General features: G+C 44.0%; 2 protein-coding genes across 2 annotated transcripts in view; one reads left to right on the top strand and one right to left on the bottom strand.

The window, feature by feature from the left end:
• Window positions 1–292: 292 nt before the first annotated feature.
• Window positions 293–21,056, bottom strand: LOC121832751 (uncharacterized). The gene is made up of 5 exons (XM_076545632.1): window positions 19,326–21,056; window positions 15,403–15,503; window positions 8,357–8,754; window positions 3,295–3,381; window positions 293–1,049 (listed from the first exon to the last, which is right to left on the bottom strand). Exon 1 carries the CDS (start codon window positions 21,054–21,056, stop codon window positions 19,740–19,742), a length of 1,317 nt encoding a protein of 438 aa, XP_076401747.1. The 3' UTR covers window positions 293–1,049; window positions 3,295–3,381; window positions 8,357–8,754; window positions 15,403–15,503; window positions 19,326–19,739.
• LOC102927696 (F-box/LRR-repeat protein 5) overlaps window positions 20,257–21,142 on the top strand; it is a 44,580-nt gene continuing 43,694 nt past the window's right edge. Inside the window, exon 1 of the mRNA XM_076546232.1 lies at window positions 20,257–20,405. Within this exon, the coding sequence (XP_076402347.1) occupies window positions 20,322–20,405 (84 nt within the window). The 5' untranslated portion in view covers window positions 20,257–20,321. The remainder of the gene's footprint in view (window positions 20,406–21,142) is intronic.

The raw sequence follows: 21,142 nt of genomic DNA, 5'->3' as shown, positions 1-21,142 counted from the left end.
CTGTTTTAATAACTGCTAAATGCTGCCTGTAGGAGGTGTCAGGTACCATGTTAGGCATGTCACGTGTTTTCTCTGGATTACCAGGAAGTCTAAAAGACCGTGTGTAGTGAAAGAGCAGTAATGGAATCCAAGAACTATGGCATTTATCCAAGGGTGTTTGTACCACCTCGTGATTACAGGCAGTAAGAGTGGGATGAAAGTTTAAGGTTATGTATTAGGTACAATTTTTAAAAGTACCAACATGGTTTATAATTTCATTAAACTTGCAAATATTCAACAACTGATTTATTTTCCATTATTTTATTGACATTTCATACCTATATACATTTATGGAGTATAATGACTCTTCATGGACATACACAATATAGAATGATTAAATCAGTTAATAAAATTATAACTCACTTCCCTATATTTCTTACAGTGAGCCATTTGAAATTTACTCTTACTTATTTTGAAATAGAGTATTGCTGACCATAGTCACAATTCTTTGCAACATCTGATCCTGTCTGAAATTCTGCCTGTTGGTCAACAGCTTCCCATCTTCTTCCCCCGGCCAGCCCTTGTACTTCCAGTTAAGTGTTTTTAGACTCTATATGTAAGTATGATCATGCATTTTTTACATGTCTGTGTTTGTCTTAAAATAATTTCTAAATGAAGCTTACTTAATAACAACAGATTAAAATATTACCACTGTTTGAAGTCATAATTTAGTAAGAAGTGGGTGATTTTTATCCATTAATACTATATTCCCCAATAAACTGTAGTTTTATCGAAGAACAGCACAATATAAATAGCAGCAGCAACCATCATAAACACAACACTTGTAGCTTTAAAATTGGAACAGTCAAACCAACTGAAAAGATTTCTACTACATGAGCAAGTTGGGGTAAAACAACAACAACAAATACCATTGCTGGGAAAATGAGGCAATTCTGTACATCAAACCACAAGGAGAGTGAATCAGCTTCCTCTTGCTTCATTTCAGAGGGGTGCTGTCATGTGGTCTTGAACAGTTCACTTACTTGTGACCCAGATCCTTTCAGAGAGTTCTAGAACATAAATGTGGGTAGACTCAGCTCACATTCTGGTTTTGCCCCCTAATTTGCTTAAATTGCAAGGTTCCTGTGCAGTTTTTGAGTTGTGTCCTTCCCTCACATAAGCATTAGTTCTACTCCAATGGTGTAATTTTTTTATTAATTGTTAAAAGACATTCATGGGGTATTTGATACACACAGGACTCTGGTAGGCAGTGGAAGAGGGTGGGGAAGAGTGAGACAATTACCTACCCTAAACATTAACTATGGGTACTTGGGGATTCAAATAATTTTAGATATATTTGGTAGAGCTGTAGATGACCTCATGAAGTATTGTCAAACATTTTAGCTAAGGTACTAATTATTCTGAGGCAGATTATGAAGAGAAATTATCTGAGTCAGTAATAAAGCTATTGCTAGAGTGGAGGAGAAAGTGATTATGGTGATATATTAGCTACTTGTACATCACTGTTACCAAAAAACTAACAGAACGTCTTGGGTTCATAGCTTCACAGGGATTTTTGTCTGTCATGGTGAAGGATGGTGGCAGGGGTGAGTGGTAGAGCTGTTTGTGTCTTGGTAGACCAGGAAGCAGAGACTGTGGTCAGAGCCAGGGTTGTTTTCAATCCTTGAAAGCTCACTTTTAGTGGCCTTCTTCTGACACATGGGCCCTACCTCCTAAAGACTCCACAGGAGTCCAAACCTGGGAGATGAACATTCAAAACACAAGGCTGTGGAGACACTTCTGATTCAAACCATAACGGTTTAACCCAGCCCCACAAAGGCTTCTGGCAATCTCAAACTGCAAAATGGCAACAGCACAACCTTAAAAACTATCATAGTTTTAACCAATGACACTGTTCAAGGTCTGAAGTCTAAATATCTGCTAAAATTCATGCCAATCACTTAGCTGTGTACTCTTGTTTAAAAAAAAAAGTTATATGCTTCCAATATTCAGTGGCACAGGGTAATAATTCCCATTCCAAAAGGAGGAGGTCAGAGGATATCCAGGAAAGATTGGATCAAAGGATGATCAGAATATATTGTATGAAAAAGAACTATTTTCAGTTTTGAAAAAAGGCAAAAAAAATATTTTAATTCTATTCAAATATAGAATTTCAATATTAAAAATATAACTGTCAAATCACACCTGCTCATTTGTTTTCTAAAATTTCAAGAATATATTCCCAAATACAAGAGAAACTGTTCTTACCTTCAGGTTATGTTTACAAAGATCTTTGTTACAGCCAATCCTATAACAATGAATTAAAACAAAACCAGAAGGCTAAACCACAAATTGTATAGCTCCATCATTTTAGCTCTGCCCCCATATCTCTGACCTGCTGCACATGCAGCCTGTCATTTGGGCTGGCTCTACTCAGGGCCTTCAGCTTTCCTCTGGAGATGTCTCTTGATCCTGGCATCTCCTCTTCTTGGGCTCTCCATTGCAATTTAGCTTCATAAACAATCTGCTCAGTGACTCCATTCAGGAAAGCTCACCCCATTTTTCCATTGTCTTGCCCCGGAATCTTGGTGCAAGCCACCTTGACCCCATAGCTGTTGCATTATGCAGGCCTGCAGAATCAGCACCATAAGGATGATGCTGAATTCTCCTACCATCCTGGACCCTGGCTGTAGATGTCTATGAGTACCTGCACGTCTGACCTGGGAAGACACTTCCTGAGACAGCTTTTCCTTGCAGTGTGCTTCTGTGGCTTTCTTCCCAGGCAGTTTTTCACATACATTTGTATTTTCACATCTTGGAATCCTTAATGTGTGGTGTCTGGCCCTTGGGGCATTCCCCCTGCCGCCCTAGTGCAGTGTTCATAGGCTACTTTTCAACAGCTCTAATCTCTTTTACCTTATAGATGTTTTGTCTGCAGATGTTAAAGCACCTGTGCTCCCTTCTCCAACAAAACTGCACATTTTAAAATCTGTCCCCTCAGCCTTTTGTTCCAGTTCTCACAGAAATATTGTATAAAAGCAAGACGCAATAACCATGACACAGTCTGAATGTTATTCTATCTTGAAATGTCCTCCACCATTAATATTCTACTACTTTTGAATTTGGCCTCTCTCAAATCTTTGGGGAACTAACAAAATGTAGTCAGATTCTTCTCTAGACTGTATCATGAATAGGCTGTAGTCCAATTCCCAATAAGTTCATACTCCCATCTGTCTTAGGGTTGTTATTGCCATGAGGAGACACCATGACCACAGCAACTCTTTTAAAGGAAAACATTTCATTGAGGTGACTCACCTACAATTTCAGAGATTCTGTTTATTATCATCATGGTGGGGAGCATGGGGGTGCAAGCAGATGTGATGTTGGAGACAGTTCAGAGTCCTGCAGGCAACAGGAAGTCAACTGAGACACGGGGTAGTATCTTGAGCACAGGAAACCCCAAAGCCCACCCCTACAGTGACATACTTCCTCCAACAAGGTCATACCCACTCTAACAAAACCACACCTCCTAACAGTGCCACTCCCTATGAGATTATGGGGGCCAATTACACTCAAACCACCACACCATTTGAACCTAATGAGCAGCCTTTACTGCCCACATTCCTGTTGGTCTTCTGGTCTTCTGATTTCTCACCAAGATGGATCATTAAGCAAAACTCACAGCATATTAGGACTCCTCTAGCCTAAAATTTCAAGTTCTCCCAGATGCCTCATGCAGATTAATTCCAAAGTCTTAAGAACCACATGGTAAGGTTTTGTCACAGAAATGAACCCACCATTCTGGTACCTTTTTTTTCTCCTGATTGGGTTAAATTTGCATTGCTTTGATCAGAATACCTAACAGAGACAACTTAAGGTAAGACTTTATTTTTGCTTGCTTATATTTTCAGATGGATTTCAGTCCATTAGGGTGGAGAAGGCATGTTTGACAGGAATAATTCTGTCCATGTCCTGTTGGTAAGATGGGAAGCTCTGTAAAAGCTTGTTTAGTTACAGTCTTTGGCAAGTTATGTGACCTCCTTTATTCTTTTCATCTGTAAAACCCAGATGATAGTATTATCAACACTTCAATACTTATTCCGTGAATAGAAATAATTCCATGCTCCCAAAGTCCTTAGAAAACTGCCTTATAATCAGGTTTATTTGCTATCCTTATTTCATTTAGGGCAAATCCATGAACAACAATATAAATTGGTGAGCCCCTCTCTCCTTAAAAACCAGGCTTGGTGGTGCATGCCTAATCCCAACAATTCAGAGGAAGAGAAAGGAGGACAGAACTTCAAGGTCATCCTCCACTACAGAGTGGTTTTGAAGCCAGGCTGAGCTATATTCTGCCTCCAAAACCAACCAGTGCCAGGTGGCGGTGGTAGCGCATGCCTTTAATCCTAGCGCTCAGGAAGCAGAGGCATGTGGATCTCTGTGAGTTCGAGGCCAGCCTAGTCTACAGAGCGAGTTCCAGGACAGGCTCCAAAAGCTACACAAAGAAACCCTGTCTCGGAAAGAAAAAAAAAAAAAACCCAACCAGCTAAAAAAAACAAACCTACACTCGACTCCCCAAATAAACAGAAGTCAACAAGAAGATGGCGTCATAATGGAGGTCAAGCCCAGCCTAGGCAACCTAGCAGACCTCACTAAATCTTAAAAAGTCAATAAGATAGGATATGGAAACACAGAAGACCTAGCAAAGTCAGAGGACAGAAAAATGGTGAGTCACATTGTGTTTGTTGAATAATAACAGTAGTGAACACATTTTTTTTTGTTTGTTTTGAAAGCACTTAACAAATTAAGTGTTGGGTAATGGTCAGTTAGCAACACAATATTTGTGGACTGACAATATTAGCAATGCCCTTGTTTCAGGAAGTAAAGTGTTCTGATTTACTCTGCTGGTGGTGAGACAGTGAACCAGCTCGAAATTGAACACAGACAATTGGAGTCCAAGGTAATGTGCTGAGCTACTACTACAGTTCAATCCAAATGTGCCTCCTGGCTCTTACAATTTTAGTACTAGAGTCTAACAAGAGAGGGTATCCTGTTTCATATAGCTTTACGTGTGCTGTCATCAAGATACCTATTGTGAGGGCTAATCTTTAAGGTCAACTTGGATTAAGAAGCACCAGTAGAACATTAGTAAAGCACCCATCTAGGTATGTGTTGATAAGGGTTTTTCTCAAGAAGATTGACCAAAGAGGTAAAACTTCCCTTGAATGGAGGGAGCACAGCCTGTATGCTGGGTCTTTAGATGGAAGAAGGAAAAAAGGAAGCTCACTAACCCAGGTATTCTCTGCTTCCTAGCTGCCATGATGTGAGCCATACCTCCCTGCCACGATGGACCAAAGCCTCTGAAATAAGGAAGCAAGAATGACTCTTTCCTCCCTTAATTTATTTCTCTCAGGATTTGTCACAGTGACTGACTAATTTGCGACTGTTTTGGGGTGGCCGCTATGCTAGGAATTATAATCGCGGATTTCCTCAAGTATGTGGAAGCTAATGTTCAGAGAGATTTAGAAACATACCCGCAGTTGTATATGCAGCAGAGGAGAGTTGAACACAGGTCTCTTTAGTCTTTTCTATTTCTACACTGATCTTTTAAATTTAGCGTATTATATATTTAGCCCTCCTTCCCTGTAGACTCCACATTCACGGATTCATTCAACCATGAACTACAAGTATTTATGTCTCTCTGTGTATATGTGTCTGTACCTTCGTCTACTGTTGTAGGGGTGAGATCCTTTCTGCACTGAACTCCTTTTTCCTCATTATTTCCCAAACAAGTGTGGTGGACTGAATAATGTCTCCTGTAGTTTCAGATGTTCAGGCCCTTGGTCCCCAGCTGTGGTGCAGCTTTGGGAATAAATAGTACAGCTTTGCTGGCGGAAGTACATCACTAGGGGTGGGCTCTGAGAGTTTATATAGCCTCGTCCCACTTCCAGCTCACTCTTCCGGCTTCACGTTTGTGTTGAAGTCATCTCTCCACTTCCTGTTCCTGCTGCCTTGCCTGCCACTTGCTGTCATGCCTCCTGCCCATATGATGGTCTCAGCCCTCTAGAAGGTAAGCCAGAATAAACTCCTTCTACAAGTTTCTTCCATAAGTCATGGTGTTTTGTCACAGCAGCAGGAATGAAATATTAAACGAATGATTTAAAGGATACAGGAGAATGTGTGGAAGTATAAATTCAAACATGACAACATTTTATGCAGGAGCTTGATTATCTGGAGATTCTGGTATCCTTGAGTCTGGTGAGAGAAGCTGTTCTGGAACCAATCACTGTACTTATGGTATCCGTATACAGTATGCTTTACAGCTACTTACCAGGTTTGAAAAGTTTTAATTATGGAAGCATCATCAGTAACTGGAATGGTGTTTCTCAAACTTTAGTTACAAAGCAACATTATAGAATCCTGGGACTTGCTCAAAATGGATTAACTCACCTGGATAAGACTCAGATGCCACATCCTTTAAGGCTCTTTAGGTTCTGATGTGGGCTCTGATGTGGTTCATACTTTGAGGCTCAGTCTGAAGGATGCTAGGTCAATATTCTTGGCATTTAAGCTTTCTGGGTAAAGTTTTACTACAGTGGCATTTTCAGGGCCATAGAGTTTATCACATCTCAGTCCTTACCAGCTATCATTGCTTTAGCTGAGGGCAAGCACGTGGATAAGAACTTTGAACAGCATGTACTCTGCCTCCTGCTATGTCAAGCAATATTTTCTGCTATGGTCCCTTTCCACTGATGACCACGTAGCTCAGCAAGTCTACATGGTCAGATTTGTTTTTAGTGAGAAGTAAATAATTATGTAATAATTATGATATGAGAGAGCATAACTAAACCCTACTGCCCATCTCAATTTAGGCTCCCTCCTCTGTTGACAGAACCCCCTTTAAATGTAAGATAACATTCTGCTAGTGTATGGCCAATCTTTCAACAGTTAAGTCTATCACCGGTACATAATGCACCCTTCCCTTTGGAGAGGAATAAAATACAAATATCATGCTATGGGTAAAGGAAGGACTATTATTTCTTAGGGGAAGGGAAATCATGATCAAAATGTATTATATGAAAAATATGAAATAAAACTAATAATAATAATAATAATAATAAAAGAATTGGCTTGAAGTCTATTTTGTCATATGTTAGAATAGCAACACATGCCTCTGGAATTTTATCTATGTAATTTTTTTATCAGGGGTCATTAGTATGGGCTTTATAAATTTTGGAGGAGATGATTGTCTTTTTTTTTTTCATGTTACTGTGTCTTTACACTAGAATCTGCCCATCTGAGGTTAGATCATTAGTTAAGACTTGTTGGTTTTGTTCTTTTAATTCAGGTTGCCTCTTTTCTTTTGGTGGATTAATTTTCAGTGCTCAAGAGAGACCGGGGTGTAATATAGTTGTGATGATATTTCAGCCCCTTAGACTGGAGTTCCAGGTATCTGGCTTTATCTTCATTCTGCCCCTATGGGATGAGTAGTGTCTGCAGCAACCATCACAACCCAGTAGTTAACCCACTCTGATAATAGAGTAGCAGGGACTTCAAAGCAAACTCTTGGTAGGTACTGATTAGTTGGGGAGTAAAGGGACCCTAATGATACTGCATATAGTAATATGTTAGTATAAATGCAAAGGAAAAGCGAAGAAGAAGAGGTAAACAACCACCGTGAGACCAGTGATGAGTATTAGGTTATGTGGGAAGTAGAGGACAGGGACATACATAGGGGTGGAAATAATTGAGGCAAAGGAAGAATAGTGTGGCTATGTGGCATTTTGGTTAATAGCAGACTGTTAAGGAGGAGGTCAGCCTCTGGGAGGTCAGGCTTTGGGAGATGTAACAGTAAGAAGAATGAGTATGGGAAAGAAAGAGAAAGGAAGAAAATGGAAAAAGAAAAAGAGGAAGAAAGAAAAATAAGAAAATAAAAGAGAGAGAGTTGGAGACAGAGAAAGGGTGGGGGTGCTCACCAGAACAAGTGTGTGAAACAGCAGAAGGTGCAAACAGTAGGGACATGCTGTCTTGCTTCAGTGCCCTCCTTCATCATGTAGATAAGGACAGCTATAGGGGAGTGGGGAGAGCTGGAGACAATGGAATAAGGCAGGTAAGGATAGCTCTAGTGGCAGAGCTGCTTCACAGTTGAGAGCAGTGTTGCTCTTCCAGAGGCCTTGGGTTTGATTCCATAATCCAGATGGTGCTTCACAGCCTTCCAGATGCCCTCTTCTGACCTCCATGGGCACAAAGCATGCATACAGTAAACACACACACACACACACACACACACACACACACACACACACACACACACATACACACAAACACACAAACACTCACACATAAAGTAAAATGAATATAAAACAAGATTACTAGCCTGAATGTTGATTTCCTCTCCTTGGCTGATCCACAGCTTTGCTGTCTTGGTCCAGGTCCAGGCTGTGCTCCTGCTGCATTTAAACACAGTCCCATTCTTCTCTTGTGGGCTCGCAGATCCAGTCAGCCATGTTTTCTTGACTGTTTTATGGCATGTTGACAGCTGAGGCTATCAACTGTCCAGACTCAGTTGCTGTGTCCCCACAGAGTCGGGAGCAGTTGGTGGCTATAGGGTACCCCAATCAGTGTTCAGACTTTTGCTTACCTCCCATGGCTTTGCCTTTCCCTGTTGGGGTTCTGATGGTGCCCTTGAAGGCAGTCACTGGGAGCCCCTTCTGTGAAATCCCTTAGGCCCTGCTTTTGTAGAGTTCTTGGTCAGAGTCCTTTAGCCCAGTTTGCCTGGAGGAAAATGCACCATGGCAGAAAAACAAGTCAGATCCTGTTGTAGATAAAGTTTATGGTCAGATAGCAGAAATGGTTGTTTGAGATGTTGAGCAAGTCAATTCCAGGTCTGAAGAAGCAGCTGATGGAATGATAAAATATTCCTGCTCCCCTTTTTTTCTAAATTGTAATCAGCTACTCCAGCTGATGTGGCTTCTATTCCACTCTCTTACCCTGAAGTTCTTATTTTACTTTTTGTTTATTAATATTTAGGGGCATGTATGTTTGAGCACCATGTGCTTATTTAGTGCCCATAGAGGCCAGAAGAGGGCACTGGATCCCCAGAACTAGAGTTACAGACCATTGTGAGCTGCTCTGTGGGTGCTGGGACCCAAACCTGGATTCTCTGCAAAAGTAGCAAGTGCTCTTTACCCCTGAACCATCTCTTCTGCTCCAGTGAGTGTTTTTTGTTTTGCTTTTTAAAATAAAACCTCATGGAGCTGGGGAGGTAAATGGCTCAGAACACAGAGCCTGATGGCCTGAGTTCTACGCAGAGACTCACTTGTTGGAAGGAGAGAACAGACTCTCATAAGTTGTCCTCTGACTACCCCACGAGCTCTTTGGTATTATTACACCAGGACACAAGAAGAGAAGGACCAAATCTACAAGCGTCTGGTTACAGCAAGCTTTAGTTTAGAGGTGTACCCGGGACTGGCCTGCTGGCTGTCTCATCCTAAGTCTGGATTTGAGAGATCAGCCCCTTACTGGTCTTTTTGGGTCCCTTTTATGAAGAAAATCTAAAGGTTAATAGAAAACAGTTGTAAGTGTGTTTCCAGGGTTGAGATAATTGGCTGTTAGAAAAAATACAATGAAAGGTAATAAAAGCAAAAATATACATCATGTGGAAGGGGAGTCATACATTATGGGGCAGGTGGTCAAGGTATAGATCAAGGTCTTGAAAACATATTTTTATAAGGCAACGGGCAATCATACATCATGGGGTCATGAGTTTGGTGCTGGTTGAAAAACATGTTTAGTAAACGGAAACTTATTCTTAATGAGAAATAGAAACCGATTCTTAGAAGGTATGGGGACTTAACAACAATGTGGCTCCTGTTCTGATTTCATAGTATGTGTGTGGTGTGCCCCCACAATAAATGAGTCAGTATAATAAATAAAACAATAACAAAAATACTTTTATAATAATTCAAGGGCTAAGAGTACAGTGCATGTTGAGCATGCACAAGTCACTGAATTTTACACCCAGCCCCTAAAAGAAAAAAAAAATCAATCACAAACATATCAGCTTTTTATAATCTTGCTTACAAGGAAAATGGTCAAAGTAATTCAAAAGAGTCCCCTTTGTATGGACATTTTAGGACAATGAATGTACTAGTCAATTACCCTGATCACACTAAGAAATAATTGATTGTAGGTAATATAAGCACTGACCGATTCATCTGCTTGTTGATGATGACTGACTTCCTAGAACAGGCTAGTACTTACCCAACATGGTTATTTTTCCACATGCTCTGGATTAGTTAGTATTAATCTTAGTGCCCCCTTGTCACTCAGCAGCATCCCAGACCAAGGCTGCAGTTGAGAAAAATGAGTCCCCAGAATGGGGCTGTCTAGGCAGTGGCTGGGGCAAGATAAGAATCAAGCCAGTGTTTCATGGATTCATGGTTGTTTTAGAACAGTGGTGAGTCTGTCCACAGGAATCCTAGTCTTTCTGCTCACGTGATTCCTAGCCTTGTAAATTTCCAGACAGTTACTTTATATAATTATATTTTTTGAACTCTGGTTTGTTTTGTGTGTGTGTGTGTGTGTGTGTGTGTCCATCCCCACTTCAGCCAGAGCTAGTGAGGGAGGAAATAGACTGGTATTTCCGTAAACATTTTCCCCCTCTTTGGATGGGGTTAGGCAATTACCTGCCAGATTTCATCATTACAGTGACTAAATCCAACAATTTACAGGAAGCTTATCTATCACCCTTTCATTCTGGCTGCTTGTGATACTTCTCACTACAAGGTAAAATAGCTGGATTGAGCTGGCTCTGAAACCAGTCACCTTCCCTCAGGCCAACACATCCTGCAAAACAGCCCACAACAGATGCTTTGACTGGAAGTCCAAGCTGGTATTGAGTTGACGACATTTCTTAAGAAAAGGAGAGGGCCGGGTGGTGGCGGCGGCGGCGCATGCCTTTAATCCCAGCACTTGGGAGGCAGAGCCAGGCGGATCTCTGTGAGTTCGAGGCCAGCCTGGGCTACCAAGTGAGTTCCAGGAAAGGCACAAAGCTACACAGGGAAAACCTGTCTCGAAAAACAAAAAAAAACAAACAAACAAACAAAAAAAAAACAAAAACAAAACAAAACAAAAAAAAAACCTAAAGAAAGAAAAGAAGATGATGTTGTTTCTCCTTTGCTTTACAGTTAATATACACTTATGAGGTAGTAAATAACATGTTGACCCAGAGAAGCTAAGTAACAAAGAGGGCTGGCAGTGGGGGGGGGGGGTATTGCAAGAATCTCATTGTGAAGGGGAAATATAATGGATATTGCCAGTGGACTGGGGTGGATCTGGGAGGGGGAATGGGGATGGGAATAGCAGGGATCAAGTGGGGTGAAGATGGAGGAAGAGAGTACAGGGAGAGAAAACTGGAATCTAGGGACATCTCTGGGATGAGCTAGAAACCTAGAACAATGGAAACTCCCAGCAATCTATGAGGGTGACCCTAGCAAAGAAAGACTCACAGCAATCTGTAAGGACAACCCTAGCTAAGACTCCTAGCAACGGGGAATACGGAGTCTGAACAAGCCATCCCCTATAACCAGGCAAGGCTTCTAATACACCAACCCAGCCACAAACCCTTTGACCTACAATTTGTCCTACCCACAAATAAAGGGATAAAGTTGGTGTAGAAATCGTGGGAGTGACCAACTAATGACGGACCCATACCCTGAGAGGTCGCTCACCCCTGAGGGCCAGAACCCAGAGGCAGGATACCCCAGAGATCTAGGATAGAGCCAAACACAAATGGGGGAAAAAATCAATGAAATGACTTTTAGTGATATTCTGCTATACTTATAGATTGATGCCTAGGTCAACTGTTATCAGAGAGGCTTCACACAGCAACTGATGGAAACAGATACAGAGACCCACATCCAAACATTAGGCAGATCTCTGGGAATCCTGTGGAAGGGACGGGGAAGGATTGTAGAATCTAGTGGTGTCAAGGGCCCCACAAGAAAACCCAAAGAACTAACTAACCTGGGCTCATAGGAGCTCACAGAGACTGAACCAACAACCAGGGAGCCTGCATGGAACTGACCTAGGCCCTCTGCACATATGATACAGTTGTGCAACTTGGTCTTCATGTGAGACTCCTAACAGTGAGAGCAGGGGCTGTCTATGACTGTGTTGCCTGCTTTTGGGATCCATTCCTCCTACCAGACTGCTTCATTCAACCTTAATAGGAGAGGAGGTACCTAGTCTCACTGCAACTTGATATACCATGGCTGGCTGATATCCATGGGAGGCCCTGAACAAGGCAGGGAGGGGATATGGGGTATAGACTACTAGTAGTCAGCAAGCAAACAACAACAACAACAACAACCAATGAAAGAACTAACCAACAATAAAAAACCTAAGAGAGATGACATACAGATATGTTTAGGAAATGGAAGGATCTTTTCTGGAGTGTTTGCGAAGAAACATGGGCCTCTCTACACATCATATCTCTAGATTTGAAGCCAAACAAACCATGGTTTATTGTCTAAGCTTTCTCAACAAAAGGAGCTCTAAAAGGTATGCATGACTGTGCATGCTTGTAATCCCAGTGCTTAGGAAACTGAGGCAGGAAGATTGCCACAAGTTCCAGGTCAGCGTGGGCTATACAGCCAGACTCTGTCCTAAGAAAGAGAAAAACTGGAGGTGAGCAAGGTGTCCTAAGGAATAATGGACCATCCACATTTGGATGCTTGAGTAATTTATTGTATGGTTTGCTCCTTTCTGGAAACCAGAGCAAGGCTTTGTTGTGCTTACTCCATTATTAGTAGGACTTTCTCTCTCTCTCTCTCTCTCTCTCTCTCTCTCTCTCTCTCTCTCTCTCTCTCTCTCTCTCTCTCTCTCTCTCTCTCTCTTGGTTTTTCAGACAGGGTTTCTCTTTGTAGCTTTGCACCTTTCCTGGAACTTGCTTTGGAGACCAGGCTGGCCTCGAACTCACAGATATCCGCCTGCCTCTGCCTCCAGAGTGCTGGGATTAAAGGCGGGTGCCACCACCGCCTGGCTGGACTTATTCTCTTAAGTGCCAATAACAGTCAACTTTGGTTCCAGTTCAGAGGTTAATAGCACATATTATTAAGTATGCAATATGTTGATATAAACTAATGACAGAAATTATCTGAGCATAAGGTTACATATATGCATAAGGCATGAATTTTGACCCTAATATTGTCCACTCACTAATTCTGATATCGGACAAGCCAATGACTGTCTTTGAACATCATCTTCCCTTTCTGTTTAGAGGGGAAAATATAACCATTGACGTGAAATTACATATGATCACATGGAAAACAACATAAATGCCCGAGGCATGCATTGCTGTATTGCAATTACTGTTTTTAGTTCTATGTATTTTTTCTTTCCTGTATTCTGTTCCCTGCTCTGATTTTCCTCATCTTTTTTTTTTTTTTTTTTTTTTTTTTGGTTTTTCGAGACAGGGTTTCTCTGTGTAGCTTTGTGCCTTTCCTGGAACTCACTTGGTAGCCCAGGCTGGCCTCGAATTCACAGAGATCCGCCTGCCTCTGCCTCCCGAGTGCTGGGATTAAAAGCATGTGCCACCACCGCCCGGCGATTTTCCTCATCTTTAAAAGTTTAAAAAATTTCTTTTGATTATTTATCCACGTGTGTGTGGATGCACATGCCATGGCATACTTGTGGAGGAGATCAAAAGACAGCTTTCAGGAGGCAAGTTTTTCCTCCCACCATGGGACCCAGCAGTCAAATATAGGTCATCAGGTTTGATAGCAAGCACCTTTAACTGCTGAGCCATCTCACTGGCTCTTCTTCCTCTTTTTATTTCTATCAAATCTGACCTTTTTTTTTCTATTTCCTCTCTTTTTGAATTTCTTATTTTATGCCTTTGAATATGTCCAACTATTTCTCTGAATATCAGTGAGCTTATGGTGATATTTTATTTGTGCTGAAATGTGCTTTTATTTGTATGTTAATAAATAAAGTTGCCTGGGGGTCAGAGCTAATAGCAAGCTATTTAGCAGAAGTCTGGTAGTGGTAGCACACGCCCTTAATCCCAATCACATGACAGGCAGAATCTCTGTATATTCAAGGACACAGCCAGCTTGGAGACACACACCTTTAATCTCAATACCAACCATAGAAACCTGGAGGTCTGTATAGACAGGCAGTGATGAGGAGGTCATGTGGTTGGGTTTATAACCAATGAGAAGGCAGGAGAGAAAGTCAATAAAAAGACAGACACACAGGAAGTAGGTCTCTTTCTGAGGGGAAGGACGACAGCGACAGTGAGGGGTAAGAAGGAGGTCTTGGTCTTAGCTCTTGGCTGCTGCTCAATCTCTGGGCTTTTAACTCTGCATTTGGCTCTGTGTTTCTTATTTAATAAGACTGTTCAGAATTACATCTACATGAGCTACCTCTAGGGAACAGAATTCCACATCTTCAGAAATGGGCACACTATGCAGTATCTGTATTCCAATATGATGAGCTATCTTTCATATGAGAAGGGAACCATGTGCTGCAGACACGCTCCATCTGTCAGCTCTCTATTGCTGTAACCATGGTGGCAGTGGGTGGTAAAACTACTCAACACATGGCAGGGACTTGAAAGAAGAAGCCAGAGTTCCTGTGTCCCCTCTAAGATTATATTCCCCAATGACTGGAAGAACCCTCTGATGGGGATGTCATTCTGTGTGCTGTGAATATATGTTGCTCTGATTGGTTGATAAATAAAGCTGTTTGGCCAATGGTGAGGCAGAATAAGGTTAGGCAGGACATTCTAACTGGAGAGAGGTAAATCACAGCAAATGCAATTTGAAAAAAACTTGAAATTCTGAAAACAGAGACCAAGATCAATGGTACACACAAAAGAGACCCCAGTTAGGAAAATGTCCAAGGTGAAACATGTCCCCAACCTTCTGACAGTCATATGGATTTTAAAGACACTAGCAAGACATGGAGGGAGTCAGACATACAGAATGGAGGAGAGGTAAAAAGACAAGTGGCAGAATATAGATTAATATAAATGGGTTAATTTAAGTTATAAAAGTTAGTTAGAAACAAGTCTAAGCTAAGGTCAAGCTTTCATAATTAATACAAGGCTCCATGTCATTAATTTTGGGACTGGTGGCCCTAAAGAAAGTCTGACAAGAAAGAGCAGCTACAAGAAAAAACTTAAGTGAGGAAAGGTTTGGCTTACTTTTTGAGAGCAGAGTCTATCATGGTGGGAAAGGCACAGCACTGGAGCACTCAAAGCTGCTCCACAGACCCGTAGGACAAGTCAGCACAGGAAGTGAAGTCCAACACCCATAGATTGACTTCCTCTGGCTAGGCTTCATGTACACTTATCAGAGAAAAGGCTATTTGTGGACAGTTGGCGGTGGCCATGAGAGGCTCCAGAAGAAAACAAACCTGTTGTCACCTTGATCCTGGACTTCTGGCCTCCAGAACTGTGGGAAAATAAATTTCTGTTGTTCAAGTCATCCATGATGTGGCATTATGTTATGTCAGTCCTAGGAAACAAATACATACAGCAACATGTCTTTACTTGTATAGTAAGAACCAGAGGGGAAATAATGTTAGTTCATTAAAGCAAAGAAAGTAAACACTTGGGAGCGCCTCTCTCTCTCTCTCTCTCTCTCTCTCTCTCTCTCTCTCTCTCTCTCTCTCTCTCTCTGTAATGTGTGAGATCTGACCTGTCCAGGTGGATTCTCTGGAGCTCAGAGAAATTTTGAACATATTAAGAAGCAGCCATGAGAAAATTAAAGTCTTGGGCTGGTGACCATTGTAGTGTTTAGTACTCTGCTTATATTGCTTATATTGGTTAGTGTTAATGAGAGAGAGAGAGAGAGAGAGAGAGAGAGAGAGAGAGAGAGAGAGAGAGAGAGAGAGAGAGAGATTAGAACACGTTTTCAATTTTTACCTGAGATAAGCTTTATCAGAGACAGATTATTTTAAGGCACCTGTTTCCTTTACTAGTTTAGCATCCAGGAGACACAGGTAATCAATTTTTGAGAGCATTTAACAATAACAGATTGTTATATTAAAGTCTGTTTTTGCTGAGCCCAGACCCTTTTTGGTCTGGGGGTGTAATACCTTTTGATTGTTACTATTCCTTTTCCTTACCACCTGGATAATCTGATGATCCTTGGACTCCAGCTCTATGGTGATTCTGTAACAATTAGCTGAGTAGTTAATTAGATGAGGGAACCAGGTAGAGAAAAGCTTGTGGGGTGAGACCTCATTCTTCTGGAATTGGTGACAAGGCAGTGGATCCTGATGTCCTCTGGAACTTGAGAGAGAGCAGGGTTCTCTCTGTGTCGCTGTGCATGGGAAGCACTGCTGACTGGTCTGGAGTGAGTCACATGGAGGGAGCAAATGAACTGAAAGCTCCTACCTTAGCTGGAAAATCTCTTCCCATTAAGTAACCCTGAAAGTACAATTAAGTCTGGTGAAGTGGGTAAGTCTGTCCCCCTACCCTGACAATAGGGAAACAAGAAGGAGAGGTAGTATCCCCAAACTCCCTCAGGACTGAATGAGTGGCTTGGTGTCCAACAGGAGGAAATGGATCTCCCCATGCTGTATCCTGGGTTCCCTGTGAGCTGGTGGCCAAGCCCAGGAGGTCTGCTGGAGGTCTTTGTTTGATGTCCCCATGCCACGAGGTGCACAGAGGGCAGCCAGCTGACCAGTTATCTCACTAGGTGGCACTTTGAACAAGGCTCAATTGATTGCGTGGCAGGGCACGCACTAGCTCTCATGGCCTTCTCAAACAGGGACCTGGAAGCCCTTGTGCAGCTGCTGCTGGAATAGCGTGTGCCAACATTTGGCATTTCTGTTCATGGGCTTTCTCATCTCTCCCATGGTACACCTTAAATTTAAATGCCACAGCTGAAACTTCTGCTTGTGGTGTTAGGAGCCTTGCTTTCCAGATATTTAAGTTTATCCCTAATGTCGGGGAGCTGTGAGAGACAAGGACAGATTTTATTCTGTATCTTGAATTAAGTTTTTTTTTTTTTTTTTTTGGATAGTTTGATGGTTTGAGGACTGCTTTAGAAAGACCTGCCAGGAGGCAGGCTGTAAACTGGAGTGAGGCACATGGCTAGATCTCTGGCTAGAGATGTAGGGCCCCTTACTTAGCTACTGAGCTGCACATCTTCAGTCATATAGCTAGAGTGGCAGAATCCTAACAGGCTTGGCGGGTTTGAGCCGAGGAAACATGCCATGCTGCTGGTGGCCAAGGGGGCATGGTGGAAAGTTACACCATGCAGACATGGCATCCATATGCAAAGTTTTATTGGGGGGAAGGGAGAAAGGAAGGGAGGGAAGGAGAGAGAGAGGGAGGGAGGGAGAGAGGGAGAGGGAGAGGGGGAGGGGGAGGGGGAGGGGAGGGGGAGGGGGAGAGGGAGAGGGAGAGGGAGAGGGAGAGGGAGAGGGAGAGGAGGTACACACCTCATGGGAATAGAGAGAAAGATGAGGTGGGGTTCTCTGAAAGGGGACTTTACATAAGATGATGTTAGGACACTGGGCAGGTCCTAACATTTATGATTTGCTTCATAATGGCAACCCTGTTTTTTTCAATGTTTATTTTCAAAATCAATGAACGCTCTGTTGGGGAAAGTACTGTCACATATTCAAGTAAGCTAAGTTATATGCTTTAGAATTGACCAATTCTGACTAGGAATTCTTCTTTAGGCCTTTAAAAATACAGCTGGAAATGTTCACAAAAGATCTTGTGTCAGTATCTTTTCAGTTTTCTAGAGAACAAGTTGATACCCTGCTCACTGAATGTTTGTTTGTTTCTCGTAAGAATGAGAGTGAGGATGCCGGGCGGTGGTGGCGCACGCCTTTAATCCCAGCACTCGGGAGGCAGAGCCAGGTGGATCTCTGTGAGTTCGAGGCCAGCCTGGGCTACCAAGTGAGTTCCAGGAAAGGCGCAAAGCTACACAGAGAAACCCTGTCTCGAAAAACCAAAAAAAAAAAAAAAAAAAAAAAAAAAAAAAAAAAAAAGAATGAGAGTGAGGGTGAGAGAAAGCTACCAGTCTAATGAGGTCTTCTGTCAAGTGGGTTTTCATGGCTCTGTTCACATGTATTATCCGGCCTCTTTGTGGTGGTAAGTGGACAGAAGAGATAACAGAGGGATGACTACACTGCCAGCCTGGACTTTAGTAACAATTCCCATCTGTTGTGGTTGTAACTTACAGTGACAGCATAACACTAATCAGTCTTGTCTCTTAAGCCAAAGTTCAACATGAATTAACCATATCTATACCCATATGATTATTATCATTCATCAGCCCATGGGGATAACAAGAGTTTTCTTGAAGAGGAAAATGACCCATGGGATAACAACAGCTTCCTTGAAAGGAAAGTGACCTATAGGCCTCATTTTTTAAATCACTTATTTTGTTTGTTTTAGTCCTTGAAATAAATTCCTTGAAATAGTCAAAGTCCAGAGTAGCTGTTATTTTCCTTAGTGGACTACAAACCTTCTAATCTGGGTTAGAGTGTAACTCAGTTTGTAGGTGGCTATTTTTGTTGTTATATACCTATCAGTGTGTTTTGGTCTAGGGGTGTGCTAGCAATCAGGGACACAAATATGTGAATGACACACACAATATGGTATATTCATAGTTAAAATAGAAAAACCACAAGAATGCTAGGTGATTCCCTCATTCATTATTTATTCTGATAGACCCTGTTCTAACTGCTGAGGATAATCTCATCTCGCTCTATATAATTGGTACACTTGAAGTCTGTATTCCAAGATAGCCAGAGTGAAAGATCAGGATGAAATAAATAAGGGGTAAGCAAATGTCCTTTGAAAATTATTAAAAACATAGAGGCAAAACTTTACTGAACAGGCTAAGAAGGTAACTGAGGAAGGGAAAGGAGAAATCTGTCAAGAATTTTTCAGTTCAGTAAGCCTCCCCCTGCCCTCCAGTTAGTTCTTCAGCCACCTCTTTTTTCCAACTACCATAGCACACAGGGGTGAACTTCCTGTCAGACCTAGATTCATGTGGCCAGAATTTTCACTTACTGATGTGTGAAACCTTGGACAATGTCCTTATTTCCTACCTCATAGTTGTTTTCTCTAACACTGTTTACAGACATTATTTATGTTGAGCCAGAATCAGCACTTCAAATATATGTATTTAATTCTCCTTAAAATGTTATTAAGAATGTATCCCCCCCCCCCCCCCCACACACACATATTTTACGGAAGAGAATATAGAGGTTGGAACACAGAACTCCTGGAACTTTCCTAAGTTAGTACAACTAGGGTTTGGTGAAACTGAACCTAATTTTCATCTCCAGAGTCTTGTTTTCCTGCTCACCTTGCATGTTACTATCAAATGGAAAGATTAGAACTGCACAGATGCGCTCCGGGGTTCTTTCTCACCTCCTTCTAACCCATTTTTTGAACGTTTGATTACTTTTACCCGTTGCCATGAATCTGTGGTAGGAGATAAAAAGGTGACTATAGCGAGTCTTCTGCTTACTGTCCCGAAGTTGATGGCTATTAACACATTCTTCCCGGGGTTCCCAGCCTTGCCCTCCTCTCTCCATCAGCCCCAAAGCCACAGATGAGAGCTGCTTCCATCCGTCAGGTGGGAAAAGTCTACTGGCGGGCTTAGACGAGGCCAGGTGAAGTGTAGGGGCGAGACCCACTGGCCTTTGTCCGAGCAGTGACCTCATTTAAGGCCTTCTTCCTGTCTGAGCCTCTTCGGCTTAAAATGGCGGGATTTGTGCTAAGGCTCCTTCCCCCTTAGCCCGCCATGATGGCTCGCCCTTCCCCCACCAGGCTCATCTGGCCGCTCTGGGGTTCTATGGTTCCGGGGCTGAGGTGTCCGTCCTCCCCTCTGGCATCTCCAGGTCCCCACGCGCCCGTGGCGTGAGGAGACGCGGCCGTGTCCCCAGCACTCAGCCACAGCGCACGCACGCGGAGGCCAGGCTAGCAAAGGCCCAGGGCGAGCAGCCCCCGGGGCTAGCCAATCCCCGAGGCTCTTCACAGTCAGGCCCTCAGACAGTGCGTTCTGAGGAGACCCTGGGACGCTCAGGCCTCCCCACCGCACCGGGAGGAGGACCGGGAACGAGCGAGCGGCCGGGAGGTGGGAGCCCCACGCCTCAGCGCGGGGCCGGTCACGTGGGCGGCCGCCCCGCATGGCGGCGGCCCGCGCGCCCCCGCGCCCCGGCCCCGCGGAGCTCGTCGGGCGCGCGCGCCGACGGGGCGGGCGCATGCGCAGGGGGGCGCGCCGCCTCTGTCCCGCGGCGAGGGTGTCTATGGAGAGGCGGCGGCCGCGGCTGCTGAGGCGGACGCTGAGGCCGCGGCGATGGCGCCCTTCCCCGATGAAGTGGACGTCTTCACCGCCCCGCACTGGCGGATGAAGCAGCTGGTGGGGCGCTACTGCGACAAGGTAACGGCAGCGCGGGGCGGAGGGCGGCGCAGAGGAACGGGCGGGTTCCGGGGACGGCCTGGCCTGCGAGCCTCCCGCAACACCCCCACCCCCCCACACCCCCGCGTTGGCGCTCGGCGAGCAGCCGCCTGCGCCCCCGTTCCCGCCCCCGGCGCGGCTCCCGCACCTTCCCGCCCGGGGGGTCCTGGGAAACCCGGGCCGGCCGCGGCCTGGGACGTGCCCTCGGGGCGCGCGGCGCCTGCCCAGCGTCCTGCTGGCGGGTCTGGCCTGTGCCGGGGGGTGAGGGGCGCTCCCGGTTCCCCGGAGCCTCCGCCGCTGGCCCTTCATGGGTGTGGGGGCCCCGGGGTCGGCCTCCCGCGGGGGCTCCCGGTCCGCGCCCGCAGGCCGCTTCTGCGGTGGCTCGCTACCGCAGTACTGCCCGCACGGCCCCTCCGGGCTCTTGGAGTCGCTTTGCAAACACTGCATCCTCCGCCTGGACCTGTGACTTGCTTCCTGGCCCCACGGGCAGCGGCTTCCAGCCTCCCTGGAGCGGGCTGGTTGGCCCTTCCAGCTTTGCACTGGTTTGCTTCCGTGTGCAAGCCCGGTGCAGCGGCTTGGGGAAGCCTGGCACTCCACGTTTCTGCTTATCTTTTCCTCTTCCAGCTTTTTCATTCTCCTGAAGATTTATTCCCTGTAGATTTTGTTCCAAGACAGCTAGCTGTTCCTCTGTTGGGACTTTTCAACTGGAATCAGAAGAG

Source organism: Peromyscus maniculatus, chromosome 10 (assembly GCF_049852395.1).
Source record: "Peromyscus maniculatus bairdii isolate BWxNUB_F1_BW_parent chromosome 10, HU_Pman_BW_mat_3.1, whole genome shotgun sequence".
Taxonomy (NCBI): domain Eukaryota; kingdom Metazoa; phylum Chordata; class Mammalia; order Rodentia; family Cricetidae; genus Peromyscus; species Peromyscus maniculatus.
This window is presented reverse-complemented; position numbering and strand designations above follow the sequence as displayed.

Excerpts from the sequence above, each read along its gene's own strand:
- LOC121832751 (XM_076545632.1), bottom strand. The coding sequence starts at position 21,056 with ATGAAAAAGCTGGAAGAGGAAAAGATAAGCAGAAACGTGGAGTGCCAG.